At 33.9% G+C, this 18852-nt stretch overlaps 1 protein-coding gene across 1 annotated transcript; it reads left to right on the top strand.

The window, feature by feature from the left end:
- Positions 1 to 240: 240 nt before the first annotated feature.
- On the top strand, positions 241 to 5053 carry Synj (synaptojanin). Its single transcript, XM_077442463.1, has one exon. The coding sequence runs from the start codon at positions 378 to 380 to the stop codon at positions 3516 to 3518; it is 3141 nt and encodes a 1046-aa protein (XP_077298589.1). The 5' UTR covers positions 241 to 377; the 3' UTR covers positions 3519 to 5053.
- Positions 5054 to 18852: the final 13799 nt, after the last annotated feature.

Raw genomic sequence — 18852 nt, 5'->3', positions numbered from 1 at the left:
ATATATTCAAATAATCGACGAGGTGGTCGCCAACGTCCGGATGCGGACAAGGCATTAACAAGAAGAAGATATTAAATTTTAATGATACATACCTAAGAAAACGTTTTTGAATCAATTAGTAATAGGCGATTGGCTTTTGTGTACTGTTTTAGTTGAACTAGTACTAGCCAAACGAAACCACGGTGAATTGCGCAAATCAGTTTGACGTTAGCTGCAGCGAGAGGAGGTGGTGGTGGTGGTGGCAAGCCTGCATCGGAGCCAACAGCAGGTACAGGAGCAGGAGCAGCCGTTTCACTTGTCAATATCAGCGGGCGAGGCGGCGGGGGCGCGGGTGCGGGGAAAAGAGGTGAGGCGGGGCTGAGGGGCGGAGCGCCGCCATGGCCATGTCAAAGGGATTCCGCATCTTGGAGAAGAGCGCGCCGCCGCAGCCGCACAGCCTGCTGGTGGAGGCGCGGGGGGGCGGGGGCGGAGTCGCGGGGGGCGCCCTCCTGCTGGAGTCCGGAGCCGCCGTCTCCCTGTCGGGGTCGGAGGCGGAAGCCGTGCGCCGCCAATACAAGCGCGCCGCAGACGCGTACGGCCTCCTGGGAGTGCTGCCCCTGGCCGCCGGCGACTCCACTCTACTCTACTTGGCCGCGGTCACCGGCTGCTGCTCCATTGGCAAAGTCGCCGACTTGGAAGTGTTCCGAGTCACTCAGACCCAACTGTTCCCACTCTTCTACCAACCGCAGGGTGAAGATCGCGTCTCCGAGGTGCGCAAACTCCTCAACTCGGGCACGTTCTACTTCTCGTGGGGCGGCGCCGGACAACTACACCCTCTCTTCGACTTGACTCTATGCGCCCAAAGACGACACCACACCGGCAACACCGATAACAGATTCTTTTGGAACCGAGCTCTCTTCGTACACCTGCTCAGATTCGGCATAGAATGCGAACGCTGGCTGTTAAAGGTCATGTGCGGCTCCGTTGAAATACGTACCGTTTACGTAGGCGCCAGGCAGGCCAGAGCCGTCCTCGTATCTCGGCTCAGCTGCGAAAGGGCTGGGACTAGGTTCAACGTGAGAGGGTGTAACGATGAGGGTAATGTTGCCAATTTTGTTGAGACGGAGCAGGCTATCTTTTTAGATAGCGATGTCGTGTCGTACGTTCAAACTAGAGGATCCGTACCTCTCTTTTGGGAACAACCGGGGGTTCAAGTCGGCTCACATAAAGTCAAAATGTCTCGCAGCTTTGGCGCTTCGCAAACGGGCTTCGAAAGACATTTCTCACAGATGAAAAGAAACTACGGTTCTGTAATGATACTGAATCTGTTGGGATCCAGTTTAATCGGTGGCAGCGAAGGTGAGGCGATGTTGAGCAACGCCTTCCAAAAACATTTATATGAATCCTGTCACAAAGATATAGAACAAATAATCTTCGACTATCACCAAGAAGTAAGAGGAGGCGCTCCGGCAGCGTTGACCAAATTGAAGAGTATTGTAGAGCCGTTCTACGAATGTATCTCATTGTTCTGTTACCAGAACGGCAGTGTCAGGTACAAACAGAAAGGTACTATTCGGACAAACTGCTTAGATTGCTTAGATAGGACGAATTGTGTACAACTATTTATCGGATTAGAAATACTGAACGAACAACTGACTTTATTGGAAATCGGCGATAAGAAGCAAAATGTTTCTCGCTTTGAAGAAGTATTCCGTCAAATGTGGGTCAACAATGGCAACGAAATAAGTAAGATATACGCGGGTACCGGTGCCATTCAAGGTGGCTCGAAAATAATCGACGGTGCCAGATCGGCAGCGAGAACAATCCAAAACAATCTTTTGGACAATTCCAAACAAGAGGCTATAGATATACTACTTTTAGGTTCTACTTTGAATTCGGAACTCGCCGATCGGACTAGAATCCTCCTGCCTGGAAATATGCTACATATATCAACACCAGTGTTGAGGGAGATGTGCCGAAGGTACAACGAGTATGTAACACCGATGAGAATTCGCCTTGGCATCGGAACATATAATGTGAATGGAGGCAAACAATTTAGAAGCCTCGTTTATAAAGACTTATCACTGTCAGATTGGCTCTTAGATTCTACTGAATCATCTCTCGTCGCTACTGCTGATAATAAAGATCTCATTACTGACATATATGCGATTGGTTTTGAGGAGATAGTTGATTTGAATGCTAGTAATATAATGGCTGCGAGTTCAGACAATGCGAAGGCTTGGGCCGAAGAGCTAGAAAAAGTATTATCTCGGGATCGTCCGTACGTTTTGCTTAGCAGTCAGCAGTTGGTGGGGGTATGCTTGTATGTCTTTGTCCGCCCTGAATTATCTCAGCATATTAGAGATGTGGCGGTGGATTCCGTCAAGACAGGATTAGGTGGGGCTACCGGTAATAAAGGAGGCACTGCCATACGTATGGTCTTACACGGAACTTCGATGTGCTTCGTTTGTGCACATTTCGCTGCTGGTCAATCTCAAGTTAGCGAAAGAAACGCCGACTATTCTGAAATAACAAGGAAAATTGCATTTCCTATGGGACGCACGTTGAATTCACACGATTATGTATTCTGGTGTGGAGACTTCAATTACAGAATCGACATGGACAAGGATGAAATTAAGGAATTGGTTAGAGATGGCAACCTGCAAGCTATTCTAGAACACGATCAATTAAACAAACAGAAAAATTTAGGCAACGTGTTTAAAAATTGTTTCGAAGGCGACATAACATTCCCACCAACTTACAAATACGATCTATTCAGCGAGGATTATGACACCAGTGAAAAGTGCAGGGCTCCAGCTTGGACAGATCGCATCCTATGGAAGAGCCGCAAGTCTGTATCGGAGCCAGACACTGTCACCGAAATCGGAATCGGCAAATTGATCCATTACAGTCGTGCAGAGCTCAAACAAAGCGATCACCGTCCCGTGATTGCTATAATCGACGTAGAGGCCAGCCAAATCGACACGGAACTACGCCAGAAGGTATTCAACGAAGTAGTCAAAGACTTGGGCCCACCGGATGCTACGATAATTATCACACCATCCGAAGACGGCGAATACGACGAGACCGGACCATTCAATGACACCTTGATGGCAGCTTTGTTGCAAGAGTTGTCTTCCTTCGGTGAAGTTACCCTCGTCAGATTCGCCGATGATAATACGTTGTGGATAACGTTCCGAGAGGGTCAGAGTGCTTTGCAAGCGGCCAAAAATGAATGTCTGACGGTGTGCTCGGAGCAGTTAAACATTTCGCTCAAGTCGCCGGAATGGTGGAGCATTACCCAGAAGGAGATAGATCTTTGCACTAATAATACGATACCCCTGTGCGCTGAATTAGGCCTGAACATTCCATTGAGAAAGGCTCCACCGTTGCCAATTCGAGCGCCACCTTCGCCGGCTCGAGCACCGCCTCCTAGACCAGCTCCCCCTCCAGCCGCTCCACCGACGGGTCCTCCGCCTCCTCCACCTGTACCTTCCCGTCAAACGCAACCTCCACCTTTACCACCTCGTCCGAGTTAAATCTCTTAAGCTTCGGTTTATTTTTATATTCACATGTGATACTATTTTTTAACTTCCTTAGTTCCTTTTTTTCTGATTTATTTCACAAAAATTAGTTACTTTTTATTATACATATATATATTATCGTTATGGTCAGTAATATATCTATTGCTTTAAATATACATAATGTGCGATTCTTCTTTTTCATTTTATGAACGTATGTATGTTCACTATAACATAAATGTAAATTCAATTAAGTCTATCATTGAAATATGACCATGAAAATGTTGCAATTAAAATATTGCTAAAAAAAACTGTTGATTTATTAGATGTAAAGTCTAAAAGTGTTATTTAAGCAAATATAAAGTTTTGAAAAATGTTAATTACGCTTGTAATTGTTAAATATTTTTATTACGTTTGTTCGATGTTGTATAAAAAAAAAAAAAATAGTTTTGCATAGATGAGATAACGCATTCACATTGTTCACATTTTAAAGAACCCATTGGTAACATTTAAAATATAACTGTTATTATATAAATATGTGTAATTTATTACTAAATATCTACATACATATACATATATAGATGTATAACTTACATTATTTCATTTTTATAAGGCTATTCTATGTTTTTATATATATTTTCATGCTTTGTGTATACTTAGACCAGTGGTGGGCAACAGAATATGTTTGTAATTTGGTAAATTTTTAGTTTATAGTTATTTTCCATGAATTCATTCGACCAAATGTGCAAATATATTAGTCTACCCACTGTTATTTTACAATATTGTACTAATTTATGATGACAAATGTAAACCTATTCTATAAAGTTGTTCCAAATGTGAGAATCGTCGTATTTTGTATATATCTCATCTAGTCAATACAAATTTCTTATGAGTGTGTTTCGAAATTCTGAATATTTAAAGTATTTTAAGTCAATGTTTGAAAAATATAACCATTGTTCGACCAAAAATTTACATAATTTAATCAAAACTTGTATCGATCAACTATGGATATGTTTATGCTTAGCAGATTGATTAAGCTAATGTATGCGTTACGCATGTCTTCGAATTTGTTACTTGAATAAGTCACTAGTTAATAATATCATTGTGATGTTAATGAGTTTGTTACGAGCACCCATCATTGCATGTCAAATAAAGTAAAAAAATAAATTTAAATCAAATAAAAGTAGTTTATTGAATATTTTCACGCTTGTAATCGAAATCAATAGTATTTAATACAATATGTTAGTGTATTGTATTTAATAAAATTAATAAATTGCATGTTTAGAATTTCAATTCTTCAAATACTAAACAAAAAAATTGTTTTTTTTTTGTTTATCATAGATAATTTCAAAAGAAATAAATATGCCTCCGTGGAAGCATTTTCATTCATGAATTCCATGTTCAATATTATTTAAATTATATTCTATTGAGAACAATATCCTTTGAAAGATATCTGTTTCACATTTTATTTATGATTAACATCTCAATATTTTTTATCCTGCCAATATATCATATGTAAAAAATGTTTGTTAGAGAAAAATAAATGTATACCTATATTTATATAAACTTTCATTTACAACCCTGAGCAGATAATATATATATGTATATTCAGTGGCGGACTGGCCATACAAGCGAACATGTCCAATGGCATGTAGGCCCCACTATCTGTTAGAAAATATGGGCCCTCAGTAAATCTAAATAACTTGTTAACTTTTCAACGTGTGTAAAAATTTATAGGATATTGCACTTGGGGACCTAAAGTTTGGGTATTTCAACAAAACAATTTATATTTCTTACGATTTACACAAACAACTAATACCTGCTTTAACAGCCCAAGGATCGGTTAACTTTTTTTATTAGGCTCGAAATGTAAGTTTCAACATTTGCGTGGACCCTTTTGTCGGGCCCATTTCCAACCTCAATATTATGTATATACCAATACCTATGTAACAACTTCCTACTAAAATAAAAATGGGAATAAACAAATTTCCGTGAATAATATAAACTGAATTGCTTAGGACAATTTTGATAGGACGATTCATCATCAACCAGCGATTTAAATTTACTTCATACTTTCAAAATAACATTTGATTATGTTTCGACGATCTAGTAAGATTTAAATACACAATTTTAAACAGTTTCCGAATATAAAATCTATTCCTAATCTAGACACATCTATGTATATAGAAATATAGGATAGGGGCCCCCTCCCCAAAATCCCGATTTTCAATTAACATTAATTGAAAATATTATGCATTTTTTTCAGGGACGTAATTTAGGGGGGGGGCATAGGGGGCACTCGCCCCCCTAAATTAAGGAATAGTGTGAATTTAGAAAATATTATGAATTTAATGATTAATGAGATACTATGGATCTATGAATGCTACGTTTATTTCTTATGTATGTTACTTTTGGGTAACTAATAAAATAATCGCTGCTGTGCTTTGAAAAAAAAAAGATTTTATTATTTCGAAACAAGTATATTTTGGTTTTTAAGCCTTGGGTAAAATTCTTAGAAATTGTTCATCCTATGGAGCGAATCGTTAGAAAGGTCCCCTTTACTTTATTTTGTCTCAAAAACAGATGTATAACATTTATTTTTCCGAAAGTTCGTATATTTTTTGTTTTCAAGAAAGGTTTTAAATAATTATTTTACTGAATCGGTTCAATCACAAATGGTTTTATTTCTCGTATTTTTATTTTATTTGCAGACGTCCATTCTCTCACAAAACAACGAATGAGATGGATTTTAACTTCATGTGTAACGAATTCGGTCCAAAAAAAGTTTGAGTTATTTAATAAAATTGCTTTCTGACCAAAACTTTATCAAATTTAGTACATAAAGAATACACATAACATACAAATACAGTAAACGTGATCAGTGATCGATTCTGAGTTTAAATTTTCGCATGATCACAAAACTTTATCTATTGTTATTACGCACATATGTAATATATTAGCTCACTATGGACCGGAAATATGTTGTGTATTTAATAAAACATTATTCAATGCCGTCAACACAGCGTGTGTTTTAAAATCCTTCAAATTTAATATTAAAAAAATATTATTTAAATGATTTAGTTTGAAACTTCCAATAATAGATATCATACCGGCATTGCTTTAGTCAAAATATCGATAAATAAATTTAAAAAATATATTCTTATATTTCTATGGTGTAAAAAATAAAACTTGACTTTTTCTTTCGAACAGTTTATAATAAATAATATTCCAAAATTCACACAAGATTTTAAATCCTTGGATATCGAAATTCATTGGTTTCTTCTCGCGTAGCATACATACTTAAATTGAATCTTTCAATCAAATGATCCAAATGATATACATATATTTATAAAAGACTGGTGGCACAACAACTCAGCGGATGATAATTCAGCGCACCGACATTTCAGCGCAAAATCAATTTTTTTTCAATAAGTTTTAAATGCGTTTCCGAAAATAATTACTCTATTGACATATGGCCATATCTACATAATAATTTCATCAAATGCGAATAAGTGATTTTTTCACCGGGGTCCACGAAATATTAGCCAGCAGGGTTTCTTAACTAAGGCCGCAAAACCTGGCAGCAAAATTTTTTTTTTTAAATAGTTTTTTACCTTTTGCCTTTTAGCTATCCAAAATCTAAAGTATGCAGGGTATCTCAACTGAGTTCCGCAAAAAATATTTCTTAAGAAGTTTCCACACCGGGATAGACAGCAATAAATCTTACGTATGAAGGGATTCTAGATCAAGGTTCGCAAACCTGTCTTCGTGGGTTCTGCTATTCATATCAAACATGTATGCGTATACAGTGGCGGACTGGGACTGAAATCAGTGCATGCCAGGAGTCAAAGGGGGCCCACCCAGGGTTAAAAAAATTTGTCCCCCCCCCCCCATATAACAAAATTTTCTTCTTTCCATCACGCTAAAAATCAAGAGCAAAAAATAAATAAAATTTTCAAAAATGGGAATAAACAAATTTAGGCAAAAGCAAAATAGATCCATAAATTATATTGTATATTTCGTTTTAACCCTTTTCCTAGGTAAATAGAATGCATCATAAAAAAATGCGACATAAAAGCGGCTTTTACTTTCGGTAGAAAACAATCAGGGACGTCATTTCAGCTTTTTCTTGGGGGGGCAGGCAAAGATTGGTCAAATTGAATTTGAAAAAATAAGTTTATTTTTGGAAAAAGAATTATAAAAAAATATTATGTAAAAAGCGAAAAAAGGGCCGCAGGCGAAAATTTTTTTCCAAAAATCTTCACATGATTAATAAAAATCGACCAACAAAATTTATCACTATATCAAAAAATATACGAACTTTCGGAAAAATAAACGATATACATCTGTTTTTGAGAAAAAAAAGTAAAGGGGACCTTTCTAACGATTCGCTCCATGGGATGAACAATTTCTAAGAATGTTACCCAAAGCATACCACTTAAAAACCAAAATATACTTGCTTCAAAATAATAAAATCTTTTTTTTCAAAGCACATAGCTGCGATTATTTTATTAGTTACCCAAAAGTAACATACATAAGAAATAAACGCAGCAGTCATAGATCCATAGTATCTCATTAATCATTAAATTCATAATATTTTCTAAATTCACACAATTCCTTAATTTAGGGGGGCGAGTGCCCCCTATGCCCCCCCCCCCTAAATTACGTCCCTGAAATCAAAAAATGCATATTTTCAATTAATGTTAATCAAAAATCGGGATTTTGGGGAGGGGGCCCCTATCCTATGTTTCTATATACATGGATGTGTCTAGATTAGGAATAGATTTTATATTCGGAAACTGTTTAAAATTGTGTATTTAAATCTTACTATATCGTCGAAGTATAATAAAATGCTATTTTGAAAGTATGTATGAAGTAAATTTAAATCGCTGGTTGATGATGAATAGTCCTATGCAAATGTTGAAACTTACATTTCGAGCCTTGTAAAAAAAGTTAACCGATCCTTGGGCTGTTAAAGCAGGTATTAGTTGTTTGTGTATATCGTAAGAAATTTGTTTTATTGAAATACCCAGACTCTAGGTCCCAAAGTGTAATATCCTATAAATTTTACATACGTGAAATAGTTAAAAAGTTATTTAATTTTACTGAGGGCCCATATTTTCTAACGGATAGTGGGGCCCACATGCCATCGGGCATGTACGCTTGTATGGCCAGTCCGCCACTGTGCGTATATGTATGTATGTATGTATTCACGTATTTATCGACCATTGATTTAAATTATCGTGCATTTCAATGGGTGATTATATCATGCATTTCAACCAATTGAAAAAAAATGCAATTGCTGTTCATACTACTTAATATTCTGTCTTCATATTCACGCTTACCCCATTTCAAATATACGAATTATAACAATTGTTCCATGATTTGAAATATAATATGTATTATTTTGTAACTTCTACGATAGTTCGTTCACGACCGTTGCTACACAGGCCTGTCGTTCACAGCCATTTCGTTCACATATATAAAATAACTTGATCGCCGAATTTAATTGTTATATCGTTTACGATTCACAAAGGCAGTTCTTAAATAAAATAAAATAAAGTTTTTTAAAGCAATTTTAAAGGTAACCACATTAACATCTCCCGTTCTATAGTTATTGTTGAAATTGTGCTTTTGAAATAATTATTCAATAACGAGTCCATAATGTTATAATGCGTTAAGGTATATCAAAAACTAGCGGTAAGAATTAAAAAATATACACATTTTCGTCACACTAAAATCTATATGATAGTTTCGTTAAAAAATCAGGTTTTCGGTTTTTTGAAAAATGGTCAAAAAGCCCTATATCACTTTATATCGCAAAACTTTATCTGTTGTTACTACATACATAGATAAAGTAAAAATATAGCGGAAAATTTATTTTGTTTCTGAACTTCAGTAAAAATCAACCTCTTGATTGAAGCGATTGACCGAATTTTGTGTGTTAATAAATATATGTTAGTGGTATTTCACAATGAAGAAAAATTTGGTGCAGCCATGGTAAATTTCTATAGTACATATACATAGTTGATTGACGCCAACATTGCAACAACTGATCTATTCTTAATCACTATAAATTAATTTTGATAAATGATTTTGCATAGTTATCTGGCAGATTACTGATAAACCCAACTTCCAGTTTATTTTATTGCTTCCATCAGATACATATTTGGATTTCATTATACATAGATTTTAGAAATGTGCTGTTGTATTATTTGTTTGATTGTATGGTCGATGTTATATTCGCCAATTAGTTGCAAGTCGCGAAATTATGTAATAATTTTAAAATAGCATATAAACATATGGTGTTATATTGAATTTAATAGCACTATATGTTTAGAAATAAACATATAGTGCTATTTTAAACTTAGTGATCGGTGTTGTAATATATAATATTATGGTAAAATTTTCAGGGTCCGTATGCTATACATATTAATAAAATTGAAAAATGTAACTTATCGTTACCCGAAAATAACCTTTCTCTTAATGAATATGAATTGCACAATCCGATTAATGAAAAAAACCAAAACATATTAGGTGGTAAAATTATTATAAAAAAAGACCAATACGTGAAAAGGGTTTGGAAAAATATTTGTGTGTGTAGTTATATACCATACCCAACAACATTCTGCTTTATTAATGTTTTCGTATACTAAACAAATTTCAGGGAATGTACGTTACTTCTATGATTCACAATGGTAAAATCAATCCTATTTTCAATAAGACAACAACAAATCCTTGTGCTGACATTGTTCTAGGACCTGTACTAAAGCAAGTATATCGCATTAGCGATGATTGCTTTATCAAAAAGGTAAATTGTATTACATACACATTCTATAATATTTTAACTTCATTAAAACATTTTTTTGTTTTATTAGGGTGAATACAAAATAGCAGACATGAATTTGGACTTCTATGCACACAAAGTACTTGGGGGCTCTTTTTTCTATCGTCAGATGGAATTAATATTAGCATTTTTTTCGGAACACGGATTGTCTTATTGCACTCATGTTATTTTTGAAACAATACCAAAAATATCAAAAAAAGAAGTAAAACACCAATAAAATTTATGATCTTCCTTCAATCACCGTCCTAGAATTATATAATATTGAAGAATAATGATAATTATATTGTATAATAATACTCCAGTTAAATAAAGTCAGAATGACGTATGTACATATAAGATTTTTTTTTTAAATATCTGTTTCAAAGGCATTACCAAGATTTTGATGCTGTAGATTACTGATGCATTACCAAGATTTTTTTTTTAATTATTTATTTATTTTTTACACCGGCCCCGGGGTGCCGAAGGCATCGGGGGCGCTCGGGGCAAAGGCGTCGGGGCGTCGGCGATGCACAAAACGTAATTCGTAATTCGTATTCACTTCGAAATTTCTAATTCGTGCATCAATTTCTTTCCGAAACCAGTCGATTCAATATCTTTAACTTTATTTTTAGTCGAGTTTCAATTTATTTTCGAAACCACCCGTTGAAATCAACGGGCCCAACACTAGTATGAAGATATTAGTGGTAGTACCCAAGGCCGTAGAGAGAGGCGGGGACTGAAGTAAAGTTCCAGGGCCCGGACTACAAGAGGGGCCTCGCGTCAGGACGTCCGGCTAACTGATATTGATATTTAATTTTATTCTACTTAAAAATACATATATTTATTTAATTCTAAATGTCTATTATTTTTCGATCCACGCATTATTTGTGTCCATGTGAAATCATCGAACTGTTGTACTATACTTTCTTATTCAATTATTTAAAAAAATAGCAACCAACATATAGATATTAACCAAATATAGGTATTTTTCAACCCATGTTAGACCTAGTCGACTTAATTATGTATTTGAGGAATATAAGAAGGTCACAAAACAAAATTCGATAATTAAACATACATACACGTTCACACATACCGGTTATGAAATAGGTTTTTGAGCTCTTTTCCTATTATGCTGTAGATTAACATTAGAATAATATAATACTCTGATTACTAACCAAATTAAATTAAATTGAAAAATAGAAAATGATCAGTACATCAGTAGCTATTAAAATATATATATAAGATGTATTGTGAACATAATTTTGTAATAATAAAAAGCATTTAAAAATAAAAAAAATACTGGTTATGAAAGCATTTTCGATACAAATTGAGCGCAAATGTAGGGAAACTTACACAAGGCAAGTTCTACTTCTGGTTGTCTGATTTTGTTTGAAATTTTTTTATTACTTAAAATCACTATAAATATTATATACATATCAAGAAAATAAAAATATATAAAAGGTCAAAATAAAATAATGAAATATGTTTAAAAAAAAATACTACTTCCGGTTTACAATTCTGATCAAAACCTTATCAGATTTACGTAAGTTTGTACATAAAGAATACAAATATAAATTTTCGACTTGTTATGTTCAGGGGTGTGGACAGAATCGTGGTCACAACATTTTTAAACTTTCTGAGGAAAACATCGCATGTGCAGTGATTTTTTTTATTTTCATCACATTGATAAACGAATTATACTTTAATTTTTTCATGAAGAACACACATGTTTAAAGGGTTGAAAAAAATAGTGGAAGAAAAATCGAAAAAAAGTAAACTGCCACTTCCGGTTGACGGATGCTTACTAAATTTTATACATATCTTGGTATTAAGCTTGAACTTCTAGATATGTAATTCCAATTGAATAAATCAAAAAGTTTCTGTAATAAAAAATAAAAAACCTCGATTCTCTAGGTTAAAAGTACTAAATCCGGTTGAGGTGTATGTATTCAAAAAATATTAGGGTATAAAATTTATAATTTCTATTACATGTAAAAAAATTTCAGTCTGATTCAATTAGCGGTTTGGGAGATAATTGGATTCAAAAACTTAATAATCGTAAGTGAAACGTAAAAGAGGTTAGTAAAAAATAGTGCTTCCAATTCCGGAAGGTTACTTCAGCACCGGGATTGCGGTGCTGGGAATTTCCGATCCCGGGATCCCGGTGCTAGCACCGGGATTTCAAATATATATGAAAAAAATGTTCAATTGCATGTTTTCATATTTCAAAAACGTTCAATTGCATTTTGCAAACTCTTACGATGTTTCACGCAAAAAATACTCCCATTATTGGCGTACTAATTTTGGAAGTTTGGCTACATTCTTTAAATTTTAGGTTCGCATCCATAAATTTCTAAGATTAAATAAAACTCATTCGAAAATGTAATTAAATAAAGTAAAAAACATCGCTTTGATTCATTGATTCGTTTTTTACAAATAGTTTGTACCGTGTAGAAATTATTCATCGAAAAAATCCACCTAATATAAAAAATTCGGATGTGACCAACCTACGACTTTATCTATGTATTTGAGGAATATAAGGGAGATAAAAAAACAAAATTCGATAATCGAACATATGTATGTATGTACATACACGTTCGCACATACCGGCAATGAGCATTTTCAATACAAATTGAACACAAATGTAGGAAAACTTACAGAAGACTAAAGTTCTACTTCCGGCTAACGAATTCCGACCAAAACCTTATCAACTCTATGTTAGTACAAAAATAATACAAATATAAAATTTCAGCTAAATATGTTCAGGGCCTGGAAATAATCGTTGTCACAACATTTTTATTTTCTAAGAGGAAAAATCCCGCTTTCGGTTTATTATATTTAGTGATTTTTTTTTTCATCACATTTATACAACAATTATACTTGAATTTTTACGTGAAGAGCACACACATGTTAAAGGGGTCGAAAAAAATAGTGGAAGAAAAAATTGAACAAGGGTACACTGCCACTTCTGGCCGACGGATTCTTACCAATTTTTATACATAGCTTGGTAAAATTTCAGTTCAATAAATTAAAATAATTCTTAGAAACACATAAAAAACCTTGATTCTCTAAATTAAAAGTACTACTTTCGATTTAGGAAAAAATATTGGGGTATAATATTAATAATTTCTATTACAAGTAAGAAATTTCAGTCCGATTTGATGAGTGGTTTGGGAGATAATTTAATTCAAAAACTTAAAAAGAAAGAGGACACCTATAAGGGGAGGTACCATTTCCGGTCAACTTAATAATTTGAAAAAAATTACGGTGTATCGATAAAAATTTCAGAAACCAATACTAAGTTTCAGTTCAATAGGACGAACAGTGTTCAAAAAATCCCCAAAAGACACTGACTAACAATAAACATACAGACACTCACACAGAAACAGACAGTTTTTTTCTAGATCATGAAAACGTGATCAGTGGTCGATACTGAATTCGAATCAGTTAAAATATGCTTGAAATATCATTGCGGTTGAGCACAATATCTGCGACACAATACAGGCCGTTCATACCATTTCGTGGAAACGGCAAGCCGGCGCCGAAAAGGGTGGCAAACAAATGGAGTATGACTGTCATTGCTCATCCCACCATTGTTCATTATATAATGTTGTTTTCCATATTATTTTTGTAAAAATAATGTTTTTAAAGAAATTTCTGCCAGCACCGTAATCCCGGTATTCAGGCTGGTTTCAGCACTGGGATTCACGGCACTGGAAGCCTTAGTAAAAAGAGAGGACACCTGTAAAGGGAGGTACCATTTCCAGTAAACTTAAAAAATTGAAAAAAATAACGTATCGATAAGAATGTCGGCAAATGATACTAAGTTTCAGTCTGATAGGACTAACGGTGTTCAAAAAATCCCCAAAATACACAGAAACACACACTTATTCAAGATGAAAACATGATCAGTGATCGATTCTGAGTTCGAAACAGTCAAAATCTCGAGTTCGAATTTTTGCATGATCACAAAACTTCATCTATTGTTACTACGTATGTACATGGATAAAGTAAAAATATAGCGGAAAACTTATCAAATATAAACATAAAAAAAATTCTTCCATTATTACTAAACATATTGAATAAGAGGAATATTTTCTTTCTGAAATTGTAAAACTTAACCCCTTGATTGAAGTGATTGACCCCAATTTTTTGTGTAATAAACAATTTTTTGTGTAATATATATATAACCAGCAGCATAGCTCGATCGTTAAGCTTCTGCTTAGCGTCGAGAGGCACCGGGGTTCGATACCTGGCCCGGGCTTCGAATGAAAAAAATGTATTTTTCAGAGTATGCTGTTGGTCAGACCTGGATTTGTGACTCCAGGTTGATCGTTTCCTATCAGAGTTTGCCAATTTTCTCTGATTTCATTGTTGAAACGGTTCCCGGAAAAAAAACTGACTAAAAATCCTTCCTACCTACTATGTCACCACTATTTGATGTATGATTAATGTACAATAAAATTTATGTACAATTCATAGATGTCTCGTTAATTTGCGAGTTTTTCGGTGTCTCGTAATTCAACGACTTGTAATAAAAATGCTGCATTTTGTAATTGTAATTGGCCAGGAAGGCGCATTGGGATTTACCTGTAAGGCCTTCCTGGTATATATGTATGTAAAATAAAAAAAAAAATATGTTAGTGGTATTTCACAATGAAGAAAAATTTGGTACAGCCATGGTAAATTTCTATAGTACATATACATACATACTTGATTGACGCCAATATTGCAACAACTGATCTATTCTTAATCACTATAGTTTAATTTTGATTTATATAAATTAAATCAAATTGGTTTGCATAGTTATCTGGCAGATTACTGATAAACCTACCTTCCAATTTATGTTATTGCTCCCATCGGATACATATTTGGATTTCATTATACACAGCTTTCAAAGATGTCCTGTTGTATTATTTATTTGATTGTATGGTCGATATTATATTCGCCAATTAGTTGCAAATCCCAAAATTACGTAATAATTATGTTTAAACCGGTCTCCGCGACGAGCCGGAATGTTAAATTAGCGAAAACGCAAATATCGGAAGGCAAATATCGAAAATCGAAAGATCTTAAGTCGAAAGATAAAAAAAGGGTGCATTTTAAACGGTACATACTCACTTAATTTGCGCGAGCAGGATACAACAGGAACAAGAGGAACAGGCTTTTCCACCCGTATTAATGTGCGCGCGCAGAATACGGGAGGAAAAGCTTGTTCCTCTTGTTCCTGTTGTATCCCGCTCGCGCAAATTAAGTGAGTATGTACCGTTTACCATGCACCCTTTCTTTTTGATCTTTCCACTTAAGATCTTTCGATTTTCGATCTTTGCCTTCCGGTATTTGCGTTTTCGGTAATTTAACATTCCGGCTCGTCACGTAGACCCGTTTAAACATATAGTGTTATTTAAACTGAGTGATCGATGTCGTAATATATTATGGTAAAATTTTCAGGGTCCGTATGCTATACATATTAATAAAATTGAAAAATGTAACTTATCATTGCCCGCAAACAACCTTGATTTTAATGAATATGAATTGCACAATACGATTAACGAAAACAACCAAAACATATTCGGTGGTAAAGTTATTGTAAAAAGAGATCAATACGTGAAAAAGGTTTGGAAAAATATATGTGTGTGTAGCTATGTACCATACCCGAAAACATTCTGTTCTATTAAAGTTCTCGTATACTAAATAAATTTCAGGGAATGTATGTTACTACTATGATTCACAATGGTAAAATCAATCCTATTTTCAATAAGACAACAACAAATCCTTGTGCTGACATTGTTCTAGGAGCTATACTAAAGCAAGTATTTCGCATTAGCAAAGAATGCTTTATCAAGAAGGTAAATTTATTTATTTATTTATTTATTTATTTATTTATTTATTTAATAGTTTTGGACCATTGTGGCATTACAGGAAGAACCTAATGCGCCACAATGGCCTACATTTGAAAAATATATAAAAACATGATATAAAAACAAGTAAACTGTAAATAAAGGAAAAAAGCAAAAGCAGAAAACATGGTAAAATAAAATTACAAAAAAAGTAACAAAAGGAAAATAATACATCATTCAGAGAGAAAAAAAAAATAACAAAAGTGTAAAAATTAAAAATAAAATCCATAAATCCCATTCTTTGTTTACACTGATCAAAATTAAAATAGTATATAAAAATGTACAAAAGAGAAAGAAAAAATAAAATAAAATAAAACAAAATATGAATAAAAAATAAAATCACAGCGAGGCCCAAATGGAAGAGAGTAGATTAAGATTCCACTCATTCATCACATTCAAATTAAGAAAGTAATGATGAGCGCAGGTTACCAGATAAATATGTTAAGATAATATCCGACAATCTACGCTCCCCAAGGTGGAAAATATCACATTCAGGGACAGCAGCAACGATTTCATTGAGAAGTCGAATAGCTCTTGGAATAGGAGCCATTCGAAAAAGAACTGTGCGAGCAGCAGGTACAACCATTAAATGATGATGTCTACCACGCACATAATTATTAGGGACATAAAGTCCCAACTGTTCCAGCAACAACGGGCATGACGTATTACCACGCAATAGCTGGAGAACGAAAACGAAACGAAATTATATTAAACACTATAGTATTTAAACTTCATTAAAATATATTTTTGTTTTGTAAGGGTGAATACAAAATAACAGACATAAATTTGGACTTCTTTGCACGCAAAGTACTTGGAGGCTCTTTTTTCTATCGTCAGACGGATTTAATATTAGCTTTTTTTTCGGAAAACGGATTGTGTTATTGCAACCGTATCCTAAGTGAATCGGTACCATTGATATTAAAAAAAAAAGTAAAACACCAATAAAAGTTCTGATCTTCATTCAATCAACCTATTATGTAATATTTTAGAATAATGATAATGATATTGTATAATAAAACCATTTATCAGTAATAGAAGTATAACGAAATAGTAGATAAATATTGAAAATTTATATTTGTATTCTTTATGTAGTAACTTAGATAGAGCTGATAATTTTTTGACCAGAATTCGTAAACCGGAAGTAGTATTTTTTTTTTTAAACAATATTTCATTATTTTATGTTGACCTTTTAAATTATTTTAATCTTCTCTAATTTTATTGTGTACAATACTGAAAAGAATTGAACAAAATCTGACAACCGGAAGTGGAACTTTTGTCTTGTGCAATTTTCCATACATTTGCGCTCAATTTGTATCGAAAACGCTCCCATAACGCGTTTTTGAACTTGTATGTTTAATTATTGAATTTTTTTTGTGACCTTCTTATATTCCTCAAATACATAGATAAAGTCATGGGTTGGTCACATCCGAATTTTTCAACGTGTGTATACATATCTTTTATTTATTTAATTTTTCATTTTATGTGTTATTGTTTATTGTTGTATTTAATTAATTTCATTTGTTTCACTGTATTGTATTTATGTATATAAATTAATATGAAATATATCTTTATTAATTAGCAACGATTTTAATTGAAATACCCACATCACTTTATTTTTTTACTTTATCTATGTACGTAGTAACAATTGATAAAGTTTTGTGATCGTGCGAAAATTCGAACTCGATATTTTGAATGATTCGAACTCAGAATCGATCACTGGTCACGTTTTCATGATATATAAAAAATGTGTATGTGTGTGTGTGTCTGTGTATTTTGGGGATTTTTTAAACACCGTTAGTCCTATCGAACTGAAACTTAGTATCGGATACTGAAATTTTAATCGACACGACGTAAATTTTTAAGTTGACCGGAAATGGTACCTCCCCTTATAGGTATCCTCTTTTTTTAAGTTTTTGAATTCAATTATCTCCCAAACCGTCTACTGAATCGGACTGAAAATTTTTTACATGTAATAGAAATAATATTTTTTATAACCTTATATTTTTTAAATATTTTTATCTGAACCGGAAGTAGTACTTTTACTCTAGAGAATCGAGGTTTATGTTTTCATGAGAAACCTTTTGGTTTATTGAACTGAAATTTCATATCTAGAGGTTTAAGCTTAATACTATGTAAGTTATTTGTAAAATTTGGTAAGCATCCGTCAACGGAAAGTGGCAGTTTACTCTTGTTTGATTTTTCTTCCACTATTTTTTTCGACCCCTTAAACCTGTGCGCTCGTCACGAAAAATTCAAATTTAATTCTTGTATCAATGAGATGAAAATAAAAAAAATAATTATAAATCGGAAGTGGAATTTTTTCCTCTTAGAAAGGTCAAAAATGTTGTGCCCACTACTCTGTCCACACCCCTGAGCGTATCAAGCTGAAAATTCCCTTCTGACATAATTACATATTCGCTAGAAATAATTAACTCTTTGGATCGTATTGTCTTTGATAAAACTCTTCAAAACTGCAATTTCAGAAAATGCACAGATAATGAGCTTCCATTAATTACCTCTATCATTCAATTGTAGGTGTTTTGAGAAATGCTGCTTCGACATCGTTTTCGTCACCATCGCATCAAAATAATGGCAGGAGGTTTAAGGTGGTTCCTGATTGGAACGA

Source organism: Arctopsyche grandis, chromosome 12 (assembly GCF_051622035.1).
Source record: "Arctopsyche grandis isolate Sample6627 chromosome 12, ASM5162203v2, whole genome shotgun sequence".
NCBI lineage: Eukaryota > Metazoa > Arthropoda > Insecta > Trichoptera > Hydropsychidae > Arctopsyche > Arctopsyche grandis.
This window is presented reverse-complemented; position numbering and strand designations above follow the sequence as displayed.

What these genes read in the sequence shown, in the direction of transcription:
- Synj (XM_077442463.1), top strand. Translation starts at nt 378, where the DNA reads ATGGCCATGTCAAAGGGATTCCGCATCTTGGAGAAGAGCGCGCCGCCG.